Below are 19137 nucleotides of genomic sequence, written 5' to 3'. Positions count from 1 at the left end.
AGGCGCACCGGTTTGTGTCAAGAACTGCAACACTGCTGGGTCTTTCATGCTCAACATTTTCCTGTGTGTATCAATAATGGTCCTCCATCCAAAGGACATCTAGCCAAATTGACACAACTGTGGGAAGCTTTCGACACTTTGTAGAGTCCATGCCCCAATGAACTGAGGCTGTTCTGACGGCAAAAGATAGGGGTGCAATGTAATATTAGGAAGGTGTTCCTAATGTTTTGTATACTCAGTGTATGTTAAATGCATTCAATATATTTCAAAATACATTCTGAAAACATTTTCACATTTGTTCATCAATTGAATATTTTTTCCAAATATATTCCAACATGGATTTAAATGTATTTGTAAGACATATTTTAAATTAAAATGTAAGGCAAATATAAAAAACTGGCCAGATCATATTGTAACGAAATGGTATCACATGCACTTCTGTCAGTCTCATTAAGACTGCAGACAAGCCTAACCTTTAAACACAGAACACAACAGAACCCATTAACTGGCATGACAATCCGTCTCATGGGAGGCCAAAAAGGACTAAGACAAATCCCCCAACAAGCCATGCCTCCAAGTCTTGTAATAGGCTATTAAAACATGCAAACATGATACATTATCGGTCATTTAGTGACTCCGTGTCTTTCATGTGCATAACAAATAAACAAACAAACTTGACAAAAGCATTGCAACCTACGTCCAATGGGCAGAACTTAATATACTATATAATTCCATGAAATGAGTGCCTTTTGACATGTTAAGTAGAAATAAGTAGAAATAATGCACCAATATTGAATTTTAAAAGCCTGTTAATGAAATGAAGTGCCCTTTAATATAGACCACATGGATAATTAAATACATCTGATTTTCCATATGAATAAACACATGCTAAAGTGCCAAAATTCAGCATTTTGACATGTCCCTCTGTGAACCGTCTGTGACTTCTAGGAAGATCTTAAACCACTAACCTCCTAATATACGCCACGTTTTCACGACCATAGTAAACCCGTAGTTATTTGGTTGCTTTGACAAAGTTATTTCTGAAGATTATTATTTATTTCATGTGATTAAGTTACGTCTGTCCCTCATTTTATGGTCAACCCTGTTATGTGAACTGAACTCTTGTTTTAATCTGGTGAAACTATTCCTTTTTAAATATTTGTTTCAAAAGAAACATTGAACATCTAATAGTCAAATAATATTCTGGTGTTTTGTGGTGAAAAACTGAGCGGGTTGAGCATAACACGTCAATCATGTTACCCATAGATAGACAGGCTAGAAATGTTCCAACAATTACTTTTTTGGAGTGAATTGCCCCTTCCTGTTGTACACAACAAGCTTAAATAACACATATGGAATCATGTAGTAACCAAAAAAGTGTTAAACAAATCAAAATATATTTTATATTTGAGATTCTTCAAAGTAGCCACCCTTTGCCTTGATGACAGCTTTGCACACTCTTGGCATTCTCTCAACCAGCTTCACCTGGAATCCTTTTACAACAGTCTTGAAGGAGTCTCATTCATTATGCCGGTGAAGACAGCTGTGCCTGGATCCATGTTGTATCTAATATCCCTAGCGAATTTATGTTGATCATCTGTTGTTTTCTGCTTGATTTACAGCAGGGTCTTGTTGGATTTAACAGAGAAAGCATCAAGGTAATTAGTTCCTGTTTTCATATGTTTTTGTGCCTTGGATTGGACACCGAGTCTACATTTACATTTACATTTACGTCTTTTAGCAGACGCTCTTACTTTGCACAATTGTGTAGGATAGACTGTTGCGCAACACCCAACGCTCTTCCAAATAATTATTCTGGATATAATGAAAACAAATTACATAGCCTAGTTGGCTTATTCACAATATGATCTGGTAATGAAATAACATGACAAATACATGTTGTTTTCCATGTTACACCTGCAATTTTTAACAATACAAGGGGCTTGAAGTAGCCTACTTGAACTTGAATATGGAGCTCAGATATTCAAGTACTGGAATAGGCCTACCTTGAAAATCAGACGTTTCCTCAATTTGAAAATACATTTTTATAAGTTCTCCTGCTCCCTTTATTACTATCCGTGATTTAATTTTTGATCCGTTTTTGTGATTGATTTCTTTCCATACAAATCTTTCCATTAAAAAGGAACCTCGTTTTTGGTCACTTTCTCATTATAAAACAGCGATGGTGAGATTCAAATGGTGAGATTAATGCTACTGCTATTCATGGATGTATTATTTGTGCCTGCGTCAGCCACGTAGGCTACAGAAAAATCGGCACGCATGTGTCCAATCTATTTAGTCAGGCAATGTCCACATTCTTCTCACATATTGTAGAATGTAATAATAATTTGAATATCAATGCATTGGCAAGGCCTAAAAAATGCATTACTCTTAAAGTGGTAATGGACTACTTAAAAAAATTAATTGGCAGGCTTTTTTGGTGGAGGTTCTATATTAGGCCCTATATGTACAATTATATAAATTATACAATTGTATAATATTGACGTCCTTCAAAATTACAATTACAGTTGAAGTCGGAAGTTTACATACACCTTAGCCAAATACATTTAAACTATTTTTTTCACAATTCCTGACATTTAATCCTAGTAAAAATTCCCTGTCTTAGGTCAGTTAGGATCACCACTTTATTTTAAGAATGTGAAATGTCAGAATAATAGTAGAGATAATTATTTATTTCAGCTTTTATTTATTTCATCACATTCCCAGTGGGTCAGAAGTTTACATACACTCAATTAGTATTTGGTAGCATTGCCTTTAAATTGTTTAACTTGGGTCAAATGTTTCGGGTAGCCTTCCACAAGCTTCCCACAATAAGTTGGGTGAATTTTGGCCCATTGCTCCTGACAGAGCTGGTGTAACTGAATCAGGTTTGTAGGCCTCCTTGCTCGCACATGCTTTCTCAGTTCTGCCCACACATTTTCTATAGGATTGAGGTCAGGGATTTGTGATGGCCACTCCAATACCTTGACTTTGTTGTCCTTAAGCCATTTTGCCACAACTTTGGAAGTATGCTTGAGGTCATTGTCCATTTGGAAGACCCATTTGCAACCAAGCTTTAACTTCCTGACTGATGTCTTGAGAAGTTGCTTCAATATATCCACATAATTTTCCTTCCTCATGATGCCATCTATTTTGTGAAGTGCACCAGTCCCTCCTGCAGCAAAGCACCCCCACAGCATGATGCTGCCACCCCTGTGCTTCACAGTTGGGATGGTGTTCTTTGGCTTGCAAGCATTCGCCCTTTTTCCTCCAAACATAACGATGGTCAACATGGCCAAAAAGTTATATTTTTGTTTCATCAGACCAGAGAACATTTCTCCAAAAAGTACAATATTTATATTGTGCAGTTGCAAACCGTTGTCTGGCTTTTTTATGGCGGTTTTGGAGCAGTGGCTTCTTCCTTGCTGAGCGGCCTTTCAGGTTATGTTGATATAGGACTCGTTTTACTGTGGATATAGATACTTTTGTACCATCTTCACAAGGTCCTTTGCTGTTGTTCTGGGATTGATTTGCACTTTTCGCACCAAAGTACGTTCATCTCTAGGAGACAGAACACGTCTCCTTCCTGAGCGGTATGACGGCTGCGTGGTCCCATGGTGTTTATACTTGCGTACTATTGTTTGTACAGATGAACGTGGTACCTTCAGGAGTTTGGAAATTGCTCCCAAGGATGAACCAGACTTGTGGAGGTCTACAAAAAAATTGCTGATTTCTTTTGATTTTCCCATGATGTCAAGCAAAGAGGCACTGAGTTTGAAGGTAGGCCTTGAAATACATCCACAGGTACTCCTCCAATTGACTCAAATGATGTCAATTAGCCTATCAGAAGCTTCAAAAGCCATTACATCATTTTCTGGAATTTTCCAAGCTGTTTAAAGGCACAGTCAACTTAGTGTATGTAAACTTCTGACCCACTGGAATTGTGATACAGTGAATTATAAGTGAAATAATCTGTCTGTAAACAATTGTTGGAAAAATTACTTGTGTCATGCACAAAGTAGATGTCCTAACCGACTTGCCAGAACTATAGTTTGTTAACAAGAAATGTGTGGAGTGGTTGAAAAACAAGTTTTACTGACTCCAGCGTAAGTGTATGTAAACTTCCGACTTCAACTGTACGTGCTTGAAAAAGACCCTGACTTGCCAATGTCTTAAAGGATGTATAGTCCTAGGCCCATGTTCTTGGATAGGTGACATTTTGTCATTTAGCAGATGCTCTTATCCAGAGCAGTGAGTACATACATTTTCATACCTATTATTTTTCATACTGGTGCCCCGTGGGAATTGAACCAACAACCTTGGTGTTGCACACCATGCTCTGCCAACTGAGCCACACAGGACCACAATTTGCATATATTCCTCTAAATACATCTGGAACTGCATAACAATCTTTTATATTTTTGTTTCAAACAATTTTTTTGATTTTGATCCCAATGTCACACATTGGCCCCATTATTTATAGAAAGACCCATACATGCATCTGTACTCTTGCACGCCCAACCTCCCCATACTGTGTGCTAATGAGTAAAAATGGTTTTTCTCTCTCAGTCTCTCACACAAACACATGCACACACACACCACACTACACACAGAGTAGGATAATGAGTGAATGATGGGCTCTCCACCACCTACAGTACCATAACAGCATCAGCCCTATTCCTAACAAGGGCTTCCAGAGAAGAGAGGCACAATTGATAAACAGAGAGGGGTACGTAGGGGTAGTCGCTCTCTCTCTCTGACAGTTCCAGTTCCATATACACCAGTTAAGGATATAAGCACAGCAGAGGCAATAAGGAAAGAGCACATTTACAGTAATCATCCATTCAGTACGGCCTCACGCTGAACTGAGAATGTGCACTAGCACACACATGTGCACACGCACACACGTAATATGCAAAATGCAAAGATACTATGTTTTGATATAAATCCCCCTACTTCTCATTTCCCTCATCCCCCCACATTCCCCCACACACACTCCTAATCTGAATTGCAGATTCCTTCACTGCCCTATCAGTGGCTCTCTATCTGACAGCGTGATGAGGCAGCCTTGTTACCGTGAAGACTTCCAAGAGTAAATAACGCGTAATGGCTTTCAGCCCATCGACTCCATCCACTATGCTGCTGAGGAAAGAGGAAAACAGAGAGAAGAGAGAAACCCCCATGGCTGTACTCACTACCAGCACACAATCCCTTTCCAGTTCCCATTCCCATCACCAGTGACAGCGAGGCTTGGGAGGATTGGTCCTTGGAAACAAATGGTGGATTCATGTTTCATGGAAGAGGATGCCAGTCAGACCTAACCCTAGCCTCAACCCTAACCCTCGACCCTAACCCTAGTCTCAACCCTAACCCTAGCCTTAACCCTAACCCTAGTCTCAAACCTAACCCTAGCCTCAACCCTAACCCTTGACCCTAACCCTAGTCTCAACCCTAACCATAGTCTCAACCCAAACCCTAGTCTCAAACCTAACCCTAGCCTCAATCCTAAACGTCAACCCTAACCCTAGTCTCGACCCTAACCCTAGTCTTAACCCTAGCCCTGACTGTTGAAAACTGCTGTGGAAATGCCATGCAGCAATGCAGAGGGGAACCACCTTGTTCCTACCCCCTCACCAGCTGTCTTTGCTGGGCATGGCTGTAGGAAGCATCTGAGCTGACATGGATTGTGGCTTTGTGTGTGTTGTTAATCTCCAATAAAATGATTAACATTTGCAATAGATTTAGTGGCCTTCTGGTATCTAGGGGATGGATATGACAGAAGAGGGCATGAGGAAGCATGTTCAATGAAAAGGAATCCTGCAACAACGACCATCCCGCCCTCTGAGCCGTGATATCCACTGCCACCTCTCCGCTTTCACATCCATTAAACCCCCAGCGAACTGTCATTTCCCTTCCACTGGGGTTACCCTTTTCTATCCCCGCTCCACTCGTCTCTCTCTCTTTCTCTTTCCCTCCACTCACTTCTCTCTCCCTCACTGTCTCTCCACTATCTCTCTCTCTCTCTGTCTGTCCCTCTCTCTCTCTATTTCCAGAGAACAGCGCTCAATATAGAAGCATGGAAAACACTGACTGACAGTTGCACGGGGGGAACTCATCTTTATCAGCCATTAACCGACAGAGATACTTTACCTTAGTTCCCACCATCGGCCTTGACAACTGATAGAGGCTTTATGGTTACCTGGGCAATCAGAGAGAACCAAGGAGGGTACCAATAACAACGCAACACAAACAAGAGTTGGGCGATTTTTATAAATTTAATATATCAATATATAGAGATATTTATCAACAGCTTGATTTCATAGAAACGTGAGTGAGACCATTTTGGCATACAGTACAGATATTCCATGTAAGTACAGAAGTTGCTAAGTTTAACTCCCCCTCCCCCACCTCCCCCTTCCCCTCTCACAGACACAAAACACCAAAACAGAAAGAACCAAGTCAAATATACAGGAGCACAAACAAGGCACCAATAAATTAAATGATAACCCCTCGTTTAAAATACGAAACAACAAAACCTATCTAACAGAATTAAATACAGTATAAACAACCTAAATTCTGCAATGCTTTACTGTTAAAAAGCAAAACAAAATTAAAAACAGAGAGGGAAAAAAAGAGTAAACACTTTGGCAGATTATTAATTTTTTGTTACAATCAAGTAGTAAATAAATCCAGTGCTCTTGTGTACAAATAAATTCATATATGGTCTACACTCCTTTTTTAACCTGGAGCCTTATGTTCATACTTTTATTTTTTTTACAGATACAGTGCCTTGCAAAAGTATTCAGACCCCTTGGATTTCATCACATTTTATTGTGTTACAAAGTGGGATTAAAATTGATTTAATTGACTTTTTTTTTGTCAACAATCTACACAAAATACTATGTAATGTCAGTGGGAGAAAAATTATATATTTTTGAAGATAAAGAAAATTCACAAATAAAATATTCAGCCACTTTGTTTAGGCAAGCCGAAATTAGTTCAAGAGTAACCATTTGGCGTAACAAATCACATAATAAGTTAACCCTTCCTCTGTCCCCCAAACATACAGCATCTGTAAGGCCCCTCAGTCAAGTATTGAATTTCAAGCACAGATTCAACTACAAAGACCAGCGAGCTTTTCGAAAGCCTCAAAGAAGGGCAGTGATTGGTAGATGGGTAGCAATAACAAATCAGACATTGACTATCTCTTTAAACATGGTCAAGTTAATAATGATGCTGTGGATGATGTATTAAACCACCCAGACACATCAAAGATACAGTCGTCCTTCTGAACTGAGCTGCAGGACAGGAAGGAAACTGCTCAGGGATGCCATTGGTGATTTTAAAACAGCTACAATGGCGGTGATACAAGAAAACTGAAGATGGATCAACAACATTGTAGTGACTCCACAATAATGACCTAAATGACAGAGTGAAAAGAAGAATACAAATATACAGAATAAAAAATATTCAAAAACATGCATCTTGTATGCAACAAGGCACTAAAGCAATACAGCAAATGAATACACTTTCTGGCCTAAATGCAAAGCCTTATGTTTGGTGCAAATCCAACACCACACATCACTGAGTAACTGCCTCCTTATTTTCAAGCATGGTGGTGGCTGCATCATGGTATGGGTATGCTTGACATCAGCAAATACTGGGGAGTTTTTCAGGATAAAAGAAACGGGATGGAGCTAAGCACAGGCAAAATCCTAGAGGAAAACCTGCTTCAGTCTGCTTTACACCAGAAACTGGGAGAGGAATTCACCTTTCAGCAGGACAATAACCTAAAACACAAGGCCAAATCTACACTGGAGTTTCTTACCAAGAAAACAGTAAATGTTCCTGAGTGGCCAAGTTACAGAGCTTGAAGAATTTAGCAAAGAATAATGGGCAAATATTTTCCGCATCCCTGGTCACAGACTCCTTGAGCAATTATTACAAGAAGAGTGGAAAGCTGCACAATCTGATGAGTAAAGTTTTTGGCAAAACTATTTTGAACTGGAATAAGTGCTTCACTTATTAACAATGACCACACAATTCCATTCAAAATATAAGATTGTAAGAAATACTGTAGCCTCCCACTGGGCACAGATATCAATCAAGTCTAATCCACATAATTTCATTGAAATGACGTGGAAACAACGTTGATTCAACCAGTGTGTGCCCAGTGGGCTACCATTACTATATCCAACCCAACTCCATTTGTTGCTACCGACTATCATGTATCGCAGTGGTTTTCAAACTTTTTGACCCTCTACCCCCCAAAAGAGTGGTAGGCTACAAAACCTGTGACCCGTGAGCAAACACAAGCACGTGTGCAATCGCTGTGCAAATGTAGCCTGCCATTACAGCCATAAACGATCAATTTTCAAAACACAAATAAACTGCGTTTTACACCTGCATTTGGAAAATAAATTAATTCATGTTAGCAGCCAATATCAACTATGGATATATCATGACACTTCTCTGGAGTCCAGAGCAAGCAAAGGCCTACTTGTAGCAAAGGTTGCACGATCGGAATGAAAGCATGTACTGTCTGTACCAATGCATCACTTTGGAGGGTAGCCTGCCTGCAGAGTGCTCGTTGCCAGCCGGGTAGCCCTGTTCTTCCTCACAAATATCGCAATAAATTTGCCAGAATATGTTACATATTCATCTCATTATATTGAAGTCAGTGCGACGTTACAGCAGCTTATCTTTATACATACTGTATAGCCAGTAGCCACCCAAACGATCTGAAATATGAAAATGATCAATCAAATTTTATATGGATAACATAAACGTAGGTCTGCCCTAATCTGTTCTTGACAACGACTTCCTGCCAGTGGGTTCAGAACAACGCTTACAAAATGTATACCAAACAATTTCTGCCACCACCGAAAATGGCACTTTGGAGACTGGAAGGGCAAAGGGGCATGTGCTCTGCACAGGTAGAGCCCTATCTGTGCACGTGCATGGCTATAATAAATGCCAAATATGTTTCTAACATGTATTGACTCAGGGAGCTGAATATGTATGCAAGGACTATATTTTAGTTATTGAATTTTTATCAATCTTTAAAAATATGTTAATTTTGTTTTCCTACTTTCACATTAGAGTATTTTGTGTAGATTGTTGACAAAAAAAAATGACAATGAAATCAATTTTAATCCCACTTTGTAACACAATAAAATGTGAAGAAATCCAAGAGGTCTGAATACTTTTGTAAGGCACTGTATGTTTAAAACATTATCAAAAGTTCAGTTGTATAAAAACGTATTTACAAGTTCATGATTCAAAACCATTGGACTGTACCGATCGGTCACCCCTCCCCACCCCTCCTATGTACCCCTTTACACAGTGCAGAAGGCTTCTTGAAAAGTTTGTGCAACAAACAACGTACAAAATGTATCTGATATGATATGGCTGTGGAATGAAGGTTTGACCCAGAACGTTTGACATTTCTTTACGAACACCTCTCTCCCTCCCTTCCCAAACACTGCCCTCTGAAACACCCAAAAGCCACCTCATATCCCCCACCACACCCATTTTACAACACTGACAGGTACTAAAAGGATTCTGAACTGAACATTATCCTTCAAGTAATACACATCCAGTAAAACATTAACTAGTGTTGTTGTGAGGACTGAGGAGGGACAATTACTATGTCTTATTCACACAGAGAGAAACCAACCAGCAGGAGAGTCACTAGGTTATATCAACTATAACAACAGACAGAGACCATGGAGGAGAATCACTAAGGGTTCCAGAATCATGTAGGGTTCCTTTCACAGACAAACACTGTACTGGGGTCAGTCCTCTGGTTTCCACTTCCGGAGTGTTGGTGAGGGTTGTTGAGCTCAGGGGTGTGTTCCATTCCATAGTAGTTCCTTTTCCTCCTGTTCTTTCAGTGTGTTCAGTCTACCCTTCCAGAAAGATAGCCCTTGTGAAAACAAAGTGTTAATGGCCAAGATGAGGCGAGAGCGATTGAGCGAGAGTTGAATTGAGAGGTGATATGATGTGAGTGGTATTAGTCGCAATACAGTCTGATGATGGAGCAGTATGGGTCTGGCTCCCTGTGAGGAACCACCATTAGACATGCATAGATACAAGGATGGGTGAGGAGAGGGTGGTCAGAAAGGACTAGGAAAACAAATCTACTGAGGGTTTGTGCCAGTTGTGGAGCCATGAAGAATCCAGAGCCTTGTAAAATCACTGTTTCTTTAGTGTCCATCAGAAACTAAGAACTACTCATTCAGTGTTTAAAAGATCTCTGTGCTTCAACGGCATATAGTAGTAGAGAGATGTTGAAGCATCAGGAGTTTTCTGAACGCTTCCATGTTGAGTTGATCCTCTCAAGGCTCTGGACACACTCCATGGTTGCCAAGGATACTGGCCACTAGGGTTAAATACACTAAAATATCTATATAAAGACCAATGCTCTATATAATGCTCTCAATGCAATGTATAGATCTCAGCTGATCTAGCATGGAGTTCCAGATCATAAAAAATAGTTATCCTAAAGTACATACACACAGAAATGCAAAAAAAACACACAAGGTGCCAGTTAACGGGCAGGCAGTGCACAAATTTACAGATACAGTGCCTTCAGAAAGTATTCACACCCACTTTTCCCACATTTTCTTGTGTTACAAAGTGGAATTAAAATGGATTTAATTGGCTTTTTCTGTCAACGATCTACACAAAATACTATAATGTCAAAGTGGAAGGAAAATTAGAACACTTTTCTTTTATTAATGGATAATAAAACACTAATATATCTTTATTAGATAAGTATTCAACTCCCTGAGTCAATATATGTTAGAATCACCTTTGGCAGCAATTACAGCTGTGAGTATTTCTGGGTAATTCTCTAAGAGCTTTGCACACCTGGATTGTACAATATTTGCCCATTATTCTTTAAAAAATTCTTACAACTCTGTCAAGTTGGTTATTGATCATTCCAAGACAGCCATTTTCAAGTCTTGCCATAGGTTTTCAAGCCGATTTAAGTCAAAACTGTAACTAGGCCACTCAGGAACATTCAATGTCGTCTTGGTAAGCAACTCCAGTGTATATTCGGCCTTGTGTTTTAGGTTATTGTCCTGCTGAAAAGTGGGTTTTTTCTCCCACTGTCAGTTGGAAAGCAGACTGAACCAAGTATTCATCTAAGATTTTGCCTGTGCTTAGCTCTATTCTGTTTCTTTTTATCCTCCCTAGTCCTTGCCGATGACAAGCAAACCCATAACATGATGCAGCCACCACCATGCTCGAAAATATGAAAAGTGGTACTCAGTAATGTGTTGTATTGGATTTGCCCCAAACATAACACTTTGTATTCAGGACATGAAGTGAATTGCTTTGCCATATTTTTGGAAGTATTACTTTAGTGCCTTATTGCAAACAGGATGCAATATTTGTATTCTGTACAGGCTTCCTTCTTTTCACTCTGTCATTTAGGTTAGTATTGTGGAGTAACTACAATGTAGTTGATCCAATCCTCAGTTATCTCCTATCACAGCCATTAAACTCTGTAACTGTTTTTAAATCAGCATTGGCCTCATGGTGAAATCCCTGAGCGGTTCCTCCGTCAACTGAGTTAGGAAGGACGCCTGTATCTTTGTAGTGACTGGGTGTCTTGATACACCATCCAAAGTGTAATTAATAACTGCACCATGCTCAAAGGGATATTCAAGGTCTGCTTTTTTTTTACCCATCTACCAATAGGTGCCCCTTGCATTGGAAAACCTCCCTGGTCTTTGTGGTTGAATCTGTGCTTGATATTCACTGCTTGACTGAGGGACCTTACAGATACTTGTATGTGTGGGGTACAAAGATGGGGTAGTTATTTAAAAGTCATGTTAAACACTATTATTGCACACAAGTCCCAGCACATTTTTACTCCTGAATTTATTTAGTCTTGCCATAACAAAAGGGTTGAATACTTATTCACTCAAGACATATCAACTTTTCGTTTTTTTATTTGTAAACATTTCTAAAAACATAATTCCACTTTGACATTATGGGGTATTGTGTGTAGATCAGTGACACGAAATCTCAATTTAATCTATTTTAAATTCAGGCTGTAACACAACAAAATGTGGAAAAGGTCAAGGGGTGTGAATACTTTCTGAAGGCACTGTATCTAGATCACCTAGTTTGCCTGAGAGCAAAACCATCGATTAAATCGACATAAACAAACTATCTAAGTATAGACGTGTTAAATAAACCAAGCTCAGACAAGAGGGCGGTGTGCACTGTAAACGCTGCACTGTTACTTTGTATTGCCTTTGAGAATTGATGGAGTCCACATACTACAACCTTGTGTGATGAATAGTGAGAGGCGTTAAGGATAGAAGAACATAGTATCATTTTAGACTGTCCTTCAGTAAAATGTCTCCTTCAGTAAAATGTCTCCTTCAGTAAAATGTGAGAAGAAAATAGTACTCTGAACACTGCAGCACAGAGACAACTGTGGGTTCTGGAAGCTCTGGGTTCCACATAAGGTGGTCAGTTCACTAAATGGAAATACATTCCAATAACCACAAATCCACTTATATGTGTAGAGTAGCAAATGGCATGGATCTTTATATGGCCACACAACAGTAGCGGAAAGATACTAACTCCCTATTGAAACCTACAGACAGTAGCTAGTGTAGCGATGCTACAGTAACTGCCTACTGAAGGCTATGTGGAAGTGTGTGTCAGATTAGCAGGACACCATGTCAGCAGTGTTCTACAGAGATAAATCACTTCAATTCATCTTCAGCAGAGTTCCGGAGCAGAGCGGTCCATTCTGGGGGGGGGGGGCAGATCTAATCCTGGAAGACCCTTCCTGTTCCTGTCAGTATCTCTCCCCTTTTTCTCTGCCTCTCCCTCTCTCATGCCCCTCGGCAAGTCTCTCCCTCTTTTTCTTCATCTCGCCCCACCCCCCCCCGACCCTGGAATCACCTGGAAGCAGACATTTCTATTGGAAGACAGAGAGCCATGATGTATAGCTATCATTAATCAACCAATCAACCAGTGAGCTGTGCTGTGAGCTCTACAAATGCAGCCTGCCAAATTATGTTCGTATGTGTGTGGTTCTTTGGCTGCGTTTAGACATGTAGCACAATTCAGATTTTTCTCCCCCACTAATTTTTATTTTGACCAATCACATCAGATCTTTTCACATCAGATCTTTTTCTGAGGTGGTCTGATTGGTCAAAAGACCAATTAGTGGAAAAAATAACAGAATTGGGCTGCCTGAAATGTGTTTTTCTTTGTGTCTGTGTGTGCATGTACTAGAATGTGTACCAGTTCAAGCCTATGTGCTTTCTTGCAGAAAACAGATGGAGTAGTTGAATTCAGTACCTTCAATTAGCTGCTTCTCATTTTTCTCATCAACAGTGCAATGACTATCACAGGAGAACTCCGACAGCCATGTTCTGCCTCTCCATTGGTCCCTCATATTCAGAATTTTTGCACTATTATGTTGCCATTTCCCTTATATTTAAATCCAGTGCTTGAAGTTGGGACATTGAACCCTCTTCTACCGAGTCACTCAAAACAATTCTTCCAAAGTCTTACTGACTCCCAGACAGAGTTCAACAACAGCAGGGCTTGTACACTTCCTAGTTTAAAAAAAGACCCCCTCCTCTCTCGCCTCCGGCCCCCAACCCCCATCCCACCCCGTCCCCTGTACACCTGTTCATTATCTAGTAACTTTTGTGTACCTCTGATGCCAGCAGAGCGGATTACCCATAATCCTCCCTCCGCTGAGTTCTGCCCTGCTGCTTCTTCTTCTGGCGCTGCCCTCTGGCACAAGAGTCCCTCCCAACAATACCCCCTCCCTTACCGCCCTCACCACCATCCAACTTGGCTCAGCCCACGCATAGCCTATCCTCAGTGGCACAGGCCTGGTCCGGCTTATCATATTTACACCAGCAAAACATTAACAATAAATAAAGTCAAACACAAAATAATAATTAAAACACAGCTGGCCTTTCCTCTGTTCCTGGCACAGTAGACTACAGCAAGGTGCCCAGGGAGGTCCAGTCAGCATCTATTTACATGCGCTCTGATGGGCAATGATGTTAGTCATCATTAAAACAGACAGCAGCATTCACCATTACTGGTAACTACAGTAACTTACTAACTAACGGGGCTGAGAGAGGAGCAGAGGACAGCATAGTAGTAGCTAGTAGTAGTGGTAGTAGTAGTAATGTAGTAGTAAGTTATAGTTAGGAGTAAGAGAGAGAGAGAGAGAGGGACGTGTTTTTAGTGACACGGGTTGAGGGGTACACGTATAAGTAAAAGATAACCCCCCTGTCCATGGGGGGGGGGGGCGTACGATACGGTACGAGCAGACTCTCTCTCTCTGTGCCCCTCTCCTCTGCAGTGTGGTCGCCCCGGGTTACGGAGGGGGAGGACGTGGACGGGGACAAGGCGTGCCCCTCAGAGGAATCCGTCATCCTCCAGACTGAGCGCCACGCGCTGCAGAGAGCAGATAAAACAATGTTACCACTCTGTGTGTCTGGGTGTGTGTATGTGCGTGTTGTGTGCGCGGGTGTGAAAAGGAAAGCTAAAAAGAGAGAGAGAGACAGTGAAAAAGAGTGGGGAAAAAAAGAACGACAGAGCAGAAGAGAGAAGAGAAGCTCTCTTTGCAGATCCCACTCCTCTTCCCCCTCATCCCTCTATCCCCGGCACACTGATTTGGCCGTGATGTGAGGAGAGCTGCATGCGCTTACAGAGAGGGACGCCTGATCCACCTCAGGACACTCTGATGTCTCTATTTGACTGACACACCATTCAGCTAACATACAGTAGAGGAGAGGAGATGGGAAGAGAAGAAGAGTAAAAGTGGAAGCTTGTTCCCCACTACGCACACTGAAGAGTAGCAGGTATTCAGCATGACCTCTCAGCACAGTCCTGTAGCATACCAGCTGTGTGTGTGTGTGTATATAACTTTTCACCTATGCCTATCTCCCGCTGTCTCTACCACGCAGCGCCACTAAAGCACACGTGTCACCATGCCAACCAATCCTAGCGCTAACCCCTCCCACCTCTTTGTCTTTGTCTGCTCTGGTTCATGTTTATGTTTACCAGCTCATCTGTTTCTAAGATACCTTACAAATACACGGCTAGAAAAACAAAACACTTGTTCACATAGAGAAATACATAAGAAAACCGGAATAATCTGGAATAAATGAATATGATTAAAGATTGTCCCATCATCTAAGGTGCAATTTCTGTTTTGGTTTTCGTTCCCCTGGTGCTTAATTTGCACTCCGAAGGAACAAAACCAGGGAATGAATTCTCCCTTCACTAAGGCTGCATCTCAAATGGCACCCTATTCCCTATATAGCCCCATAGGGCTCTGATCAAATGTAGTGCACTATATAGGGAATGGGGCGCCATTTGGGACACACCCTAAGTCTTCAGAGGTGAGAAGGTAAAGCTAAAAACACCGAACGCTGTGCTTCCCTAACGCACAACGATAACACAGTAACACATACTATCAAAAGTGGTGAATGGAGGGAGTGATAATGTAGTGGTGGACTGGTGATGAAGGGCTCAACTTCAGTGTGAGTGTTTTTGACCAAGTGTGGGTTTGGAATGATTTTGTGACTTAAGTGTGTGTGTGTGTGTGAGTGTGGATGTAAGCCTCTCCCTTTCTTCCACAGACCTAAGGAGACTTCCTCGGCCCCACACACCCAACCCTCTCTCTGCTTCCAAGTCCCACCCACTCTCAACTCATTTGCCGGCTGGGTGCACGGGCGCCCCAGAGTACCAATGGGAGTTGCTGTCTGTGATCCCGCCCCCCAGGGGCAGGGCTATGAATGGCTGGTGGGCGCTGCCACTCACAGCGGGGTAGACGTGACCGATGGACTCTCCCGTATGGCCGATGTGAATCTCGTCATCGTCGTCCTCTGTGGTCTTACGGTAGACAGGGTTGTCGAAGTTCATACTCTTGGTGTTCTTCCGGCGCCAGTTACGCCAGACCAGGTAGCCGGCGGTGCAGAGCAGGCCGATGACCACTGTGGCAAGGATAGGAACTGCATGTATGACACACACACACAGCGACACACACACACGGCGGGAGCGTTAACACAGCCAGGGGAGGCAGAGCGGCGCTTTAGCATACACACACATACAGTACATATGCTCTTACACACATATACACATACACACACAGCAATCAATCTATGCACACAGTCTCTCTAAAACACACCTATTCAAATACAAACAAATACACCCTTGTAAATGCACACAGACACTTGAATGTGCATGCACGCCCAAACCCAACCATGAACACACTTAGCAAGGCGCATTGCACGTGCACAACCACACATGGGTTATTTTACACACATATTACCACACACATAGCATTCCATTTAATCCATGGCTGGGTATAGTGGTATTCCAGGAACATTTCCCTATCAGCCGTAGCATGCCGGTATTCCTATGGAAGACCCAGTCTAATTGGTCTATTGTCGGGGAGCGGGTGGGGGTGGGGGGCACTGGAGACACCTCCATGATTGGGCCTGAATTCTAAGAAACCCCTTTGAGCTCATGTAAACACTCCATTGAAAAATATCTGCTTTTGTCTCCAAATAGCTCAGCTCTGAAGCTCTCCAGCAATATGGAAGGAGAATGAACCATTTAAATTACCATTGAGAGATATGAAAGGGGGAACGACGCGAGAGAAGGAAGGAGGGGGTGAGAGCCACAGTCGGATGTCTTTAATGGGCTGGGGTTCGGGATATCTCATTTTGAAGACTCAATTATAGACATAATGTATGCTAGAGCAAGGTCATTTACACACTAAGCTGATCACCAGTCAATTCAGACATAATAGAGGTCTATCCTGGAGTATCAGTACTGGCCATCTTAAGCCAAAGGGCTATATCCTGTAGTATATGATAACATGGGTAATATGCACATCTGACTTCAGAGGGGTTTAAGCCCTGATGCCCTATGCTCTTCATGCAGATGTTATTTGGATGAGCTCTTGTTCTAATTCACAGTATATTGTCACATGTGCTGTTTTAACAATTTACAGTAGGTCTATGTTGTCACATGGGCTGTTTTTATATGCTAATTGGAGCAAACCTAAATGGGAAGCACAAAACCAGGAAAATAAGGATACTGTTTTTGGGGAAACTAGGCCAATTTCAATGATAGAAAGATAGATAGATTGCCTCGTATTTCATCAGCAAAAAAATTAGCGGAACCTATTTTGTGTGTCAGGGGGCTCACTCCAGTAAATATCATGTGAACACAAACTCACACGTGTACATGATTAACTCACACCCATACACTAAAACACTCTTCCACACTAAATATCTAATTTAACTGTACTGTATATAAGTATATGAAGTGTGTAAAAAGTATTTTCTGTTTTTTGGTGCCTTATATATTACTTTGAAGTGTAATTTTATTGTAATAACATCTTATGTTGTTCTTGTCCATAACTGTTCTGTACTCTGTCATGTATTTTATGTTTTATGTGGAATCCAGGAAGAGTATAGCTGCTGCATGGGATCCTGATAAACTAAACACACACACACACACACAACACACTTTCACCCTCACCCACACACATTTTTCAGACCAGGCAACGTGATGTGTAGGGGTGACCAAGACAGACGCGGAGACGGACAGAGAAGCAGGGAGAAGCTGACAAGCATCACATGGTACAGTAGACTTGTACTCACCTACAGGGATCACTATACCCAGGATCGCCACTGTTATGTTGTTACCCAGGAGGTAGTGTTCATTCCCAGCTGAGAGAGAGAGAGAGAGAGCGAGAGAGCGTGAGAGAGAGAGAGAGAGAGAGAGAGAGAGAGAGAGAGAGAGAGAGAGAGCGAGAGCGCGAGAGAGAGAGAGCGAGAGAGAGAGAGAGAGAGAGCAAGAGAGAGAGAGAGAGAGCAAGATAGAGAGAGCAAGAGAGAGAGAGAGAGAGAGAGAGCAAGAGAGAGAGACAGAGAGTGAGAGAGAGAGAGAGAGAGAGAGAGAGAGAGAGAGAGAGAGAGAGAGACAGAGAGACAGAGAGTGAGAGTAAGAGACAGAGAGTGAGAGAGAGAGAGAGACAGAGTGAGAGAGAGAGAGAGAGAGAGAGAGAGAGAGAGAGAGAGAGAGAGAGAGAGAGAGAGAGAGAGAGAGAGAGAGAGAGAGAGAGAGAGAGAGAGATCAGAATGACCAAAAATAATATAAAGAGAAAAACAATGTGTTAGAAGAATAAGTGATAGGGTTAAACACCTCTCCTTCCTCCTACTATCCTCTCCTCTAGAGGCAGTGCCCTCCCTCCATCCCTACACCTCCCATGTCTTGTCTAATGGTCCCTTGTCCCACCGTCTCGTCTCCCCCTCTATACCATCTCTCCCCCGTCTCACCTCTAACCCAGGTTTGTGTGGAGCTCAGGCCTTCTCGAGGGATAAATCCAGCCTCATCGCCCCATTAGGGCTGTTGGGCCATTAGCAACACTCTAATTATCCAGCCATAATGGAGCCTAGCCTGGGAGATTAACAGGGCAGATCACAACGACTACAGCCGTATAACGATAGCCTCCACACAATCAGATAACGAATGATCAATCTCTATCACACAGACACACACACACAAACACATACACACCCATATACACCCACTCAGGTGAGTAAGTCCACTACTCTAAACTGGAGGTATTATACAGTAGTTTCTGACTCAGTGAAAGTGGAGTAAATGTAATGTGGTTCCCAAAGCATGAGTGACGTCCAATAGGCTCTAAGACTCCAAAAGGGGATTAATCAAATCTTATTAAAACGTGTTATGAAAGAACTGGCCCTGAGGCACTGGAGGGTGGGAACTGTGGAATGAGGGGACTGAAGGATGCTGAAAAGAGAGTGAATTTCATTATGGAGTATTATTATCGGGGAGGGGTTTTACAATAGGGCACGGAACATTCACTTGATCCATTTTGACTGTCTCTGAACCTCAACCTGCAGGGTTAATTTCTCTCTCTCTGTGTGTGTGTGAGCTGTACCAGTGTTTTGTTACTATCCCACTATCCACTGTTTGCTTTCATCTTTTAGTTGCAGTGCCTGAGCTTTCTCCGCTCTGCTGTGCAGTGTGTAACAGCTGATGTCGGCAAACCCTCCAATGTGTATCAACTCGGAATAATACACGCAC

At 41.9% G+C, this 19137-nt stretch overlaps 1 protein-coding gene across 1 annotated transcript in view; it reads right to left on the bottom strand.

Moving 5' to 3' along the window:
* Positions 1–13676: 13676 nt before the first annotated feature.
* LOC121540439 (low-density lipoprotein receptor-related protein 8-like) overlaps positions 13677–19137 on the bottom strand; it is a 269383-nt gene continuing 263922 nt past the window's right edge. Inside the window, exons 17-19 of the mRNA XM_045207759.1 lie at positions 17685–17753; positions 15832–16022; positions 13677–14460 (exon numbers count right to left, since the gene is read on the bottom strand). Of these exons, the coding sequence (XP_045063694.1) occupies positions 14422–14460; positions 15832–16022; positions 17685–17753 (299 nt within the window). The 3' untranslated portion in view covers positions 13677–14421. The remainder of the gene's footprint in view (positions 14461–15831; positions 16023–17684; positions 17754–19137) is intronic.

Source organism: Coregonus clupeaformis, chromosome 26 (genome assembly GCF_020615455.1).
Source record: "Coregonus clupeaformis isolate EN_2021a chromosome 26, ASM2061545v1, whole genome shotgun sequence".
NCBI classification, from domain to species: domain Eukaryota; kingdom Metazoa; phylum Chordata; class Actinopteri; order Salmoniformes; family Salmonidae; genus Coregonus; species Coregonus clupeaformis.
This window is presented reverse-complemented; position numbering and strand designations above follow the sequence as displayed.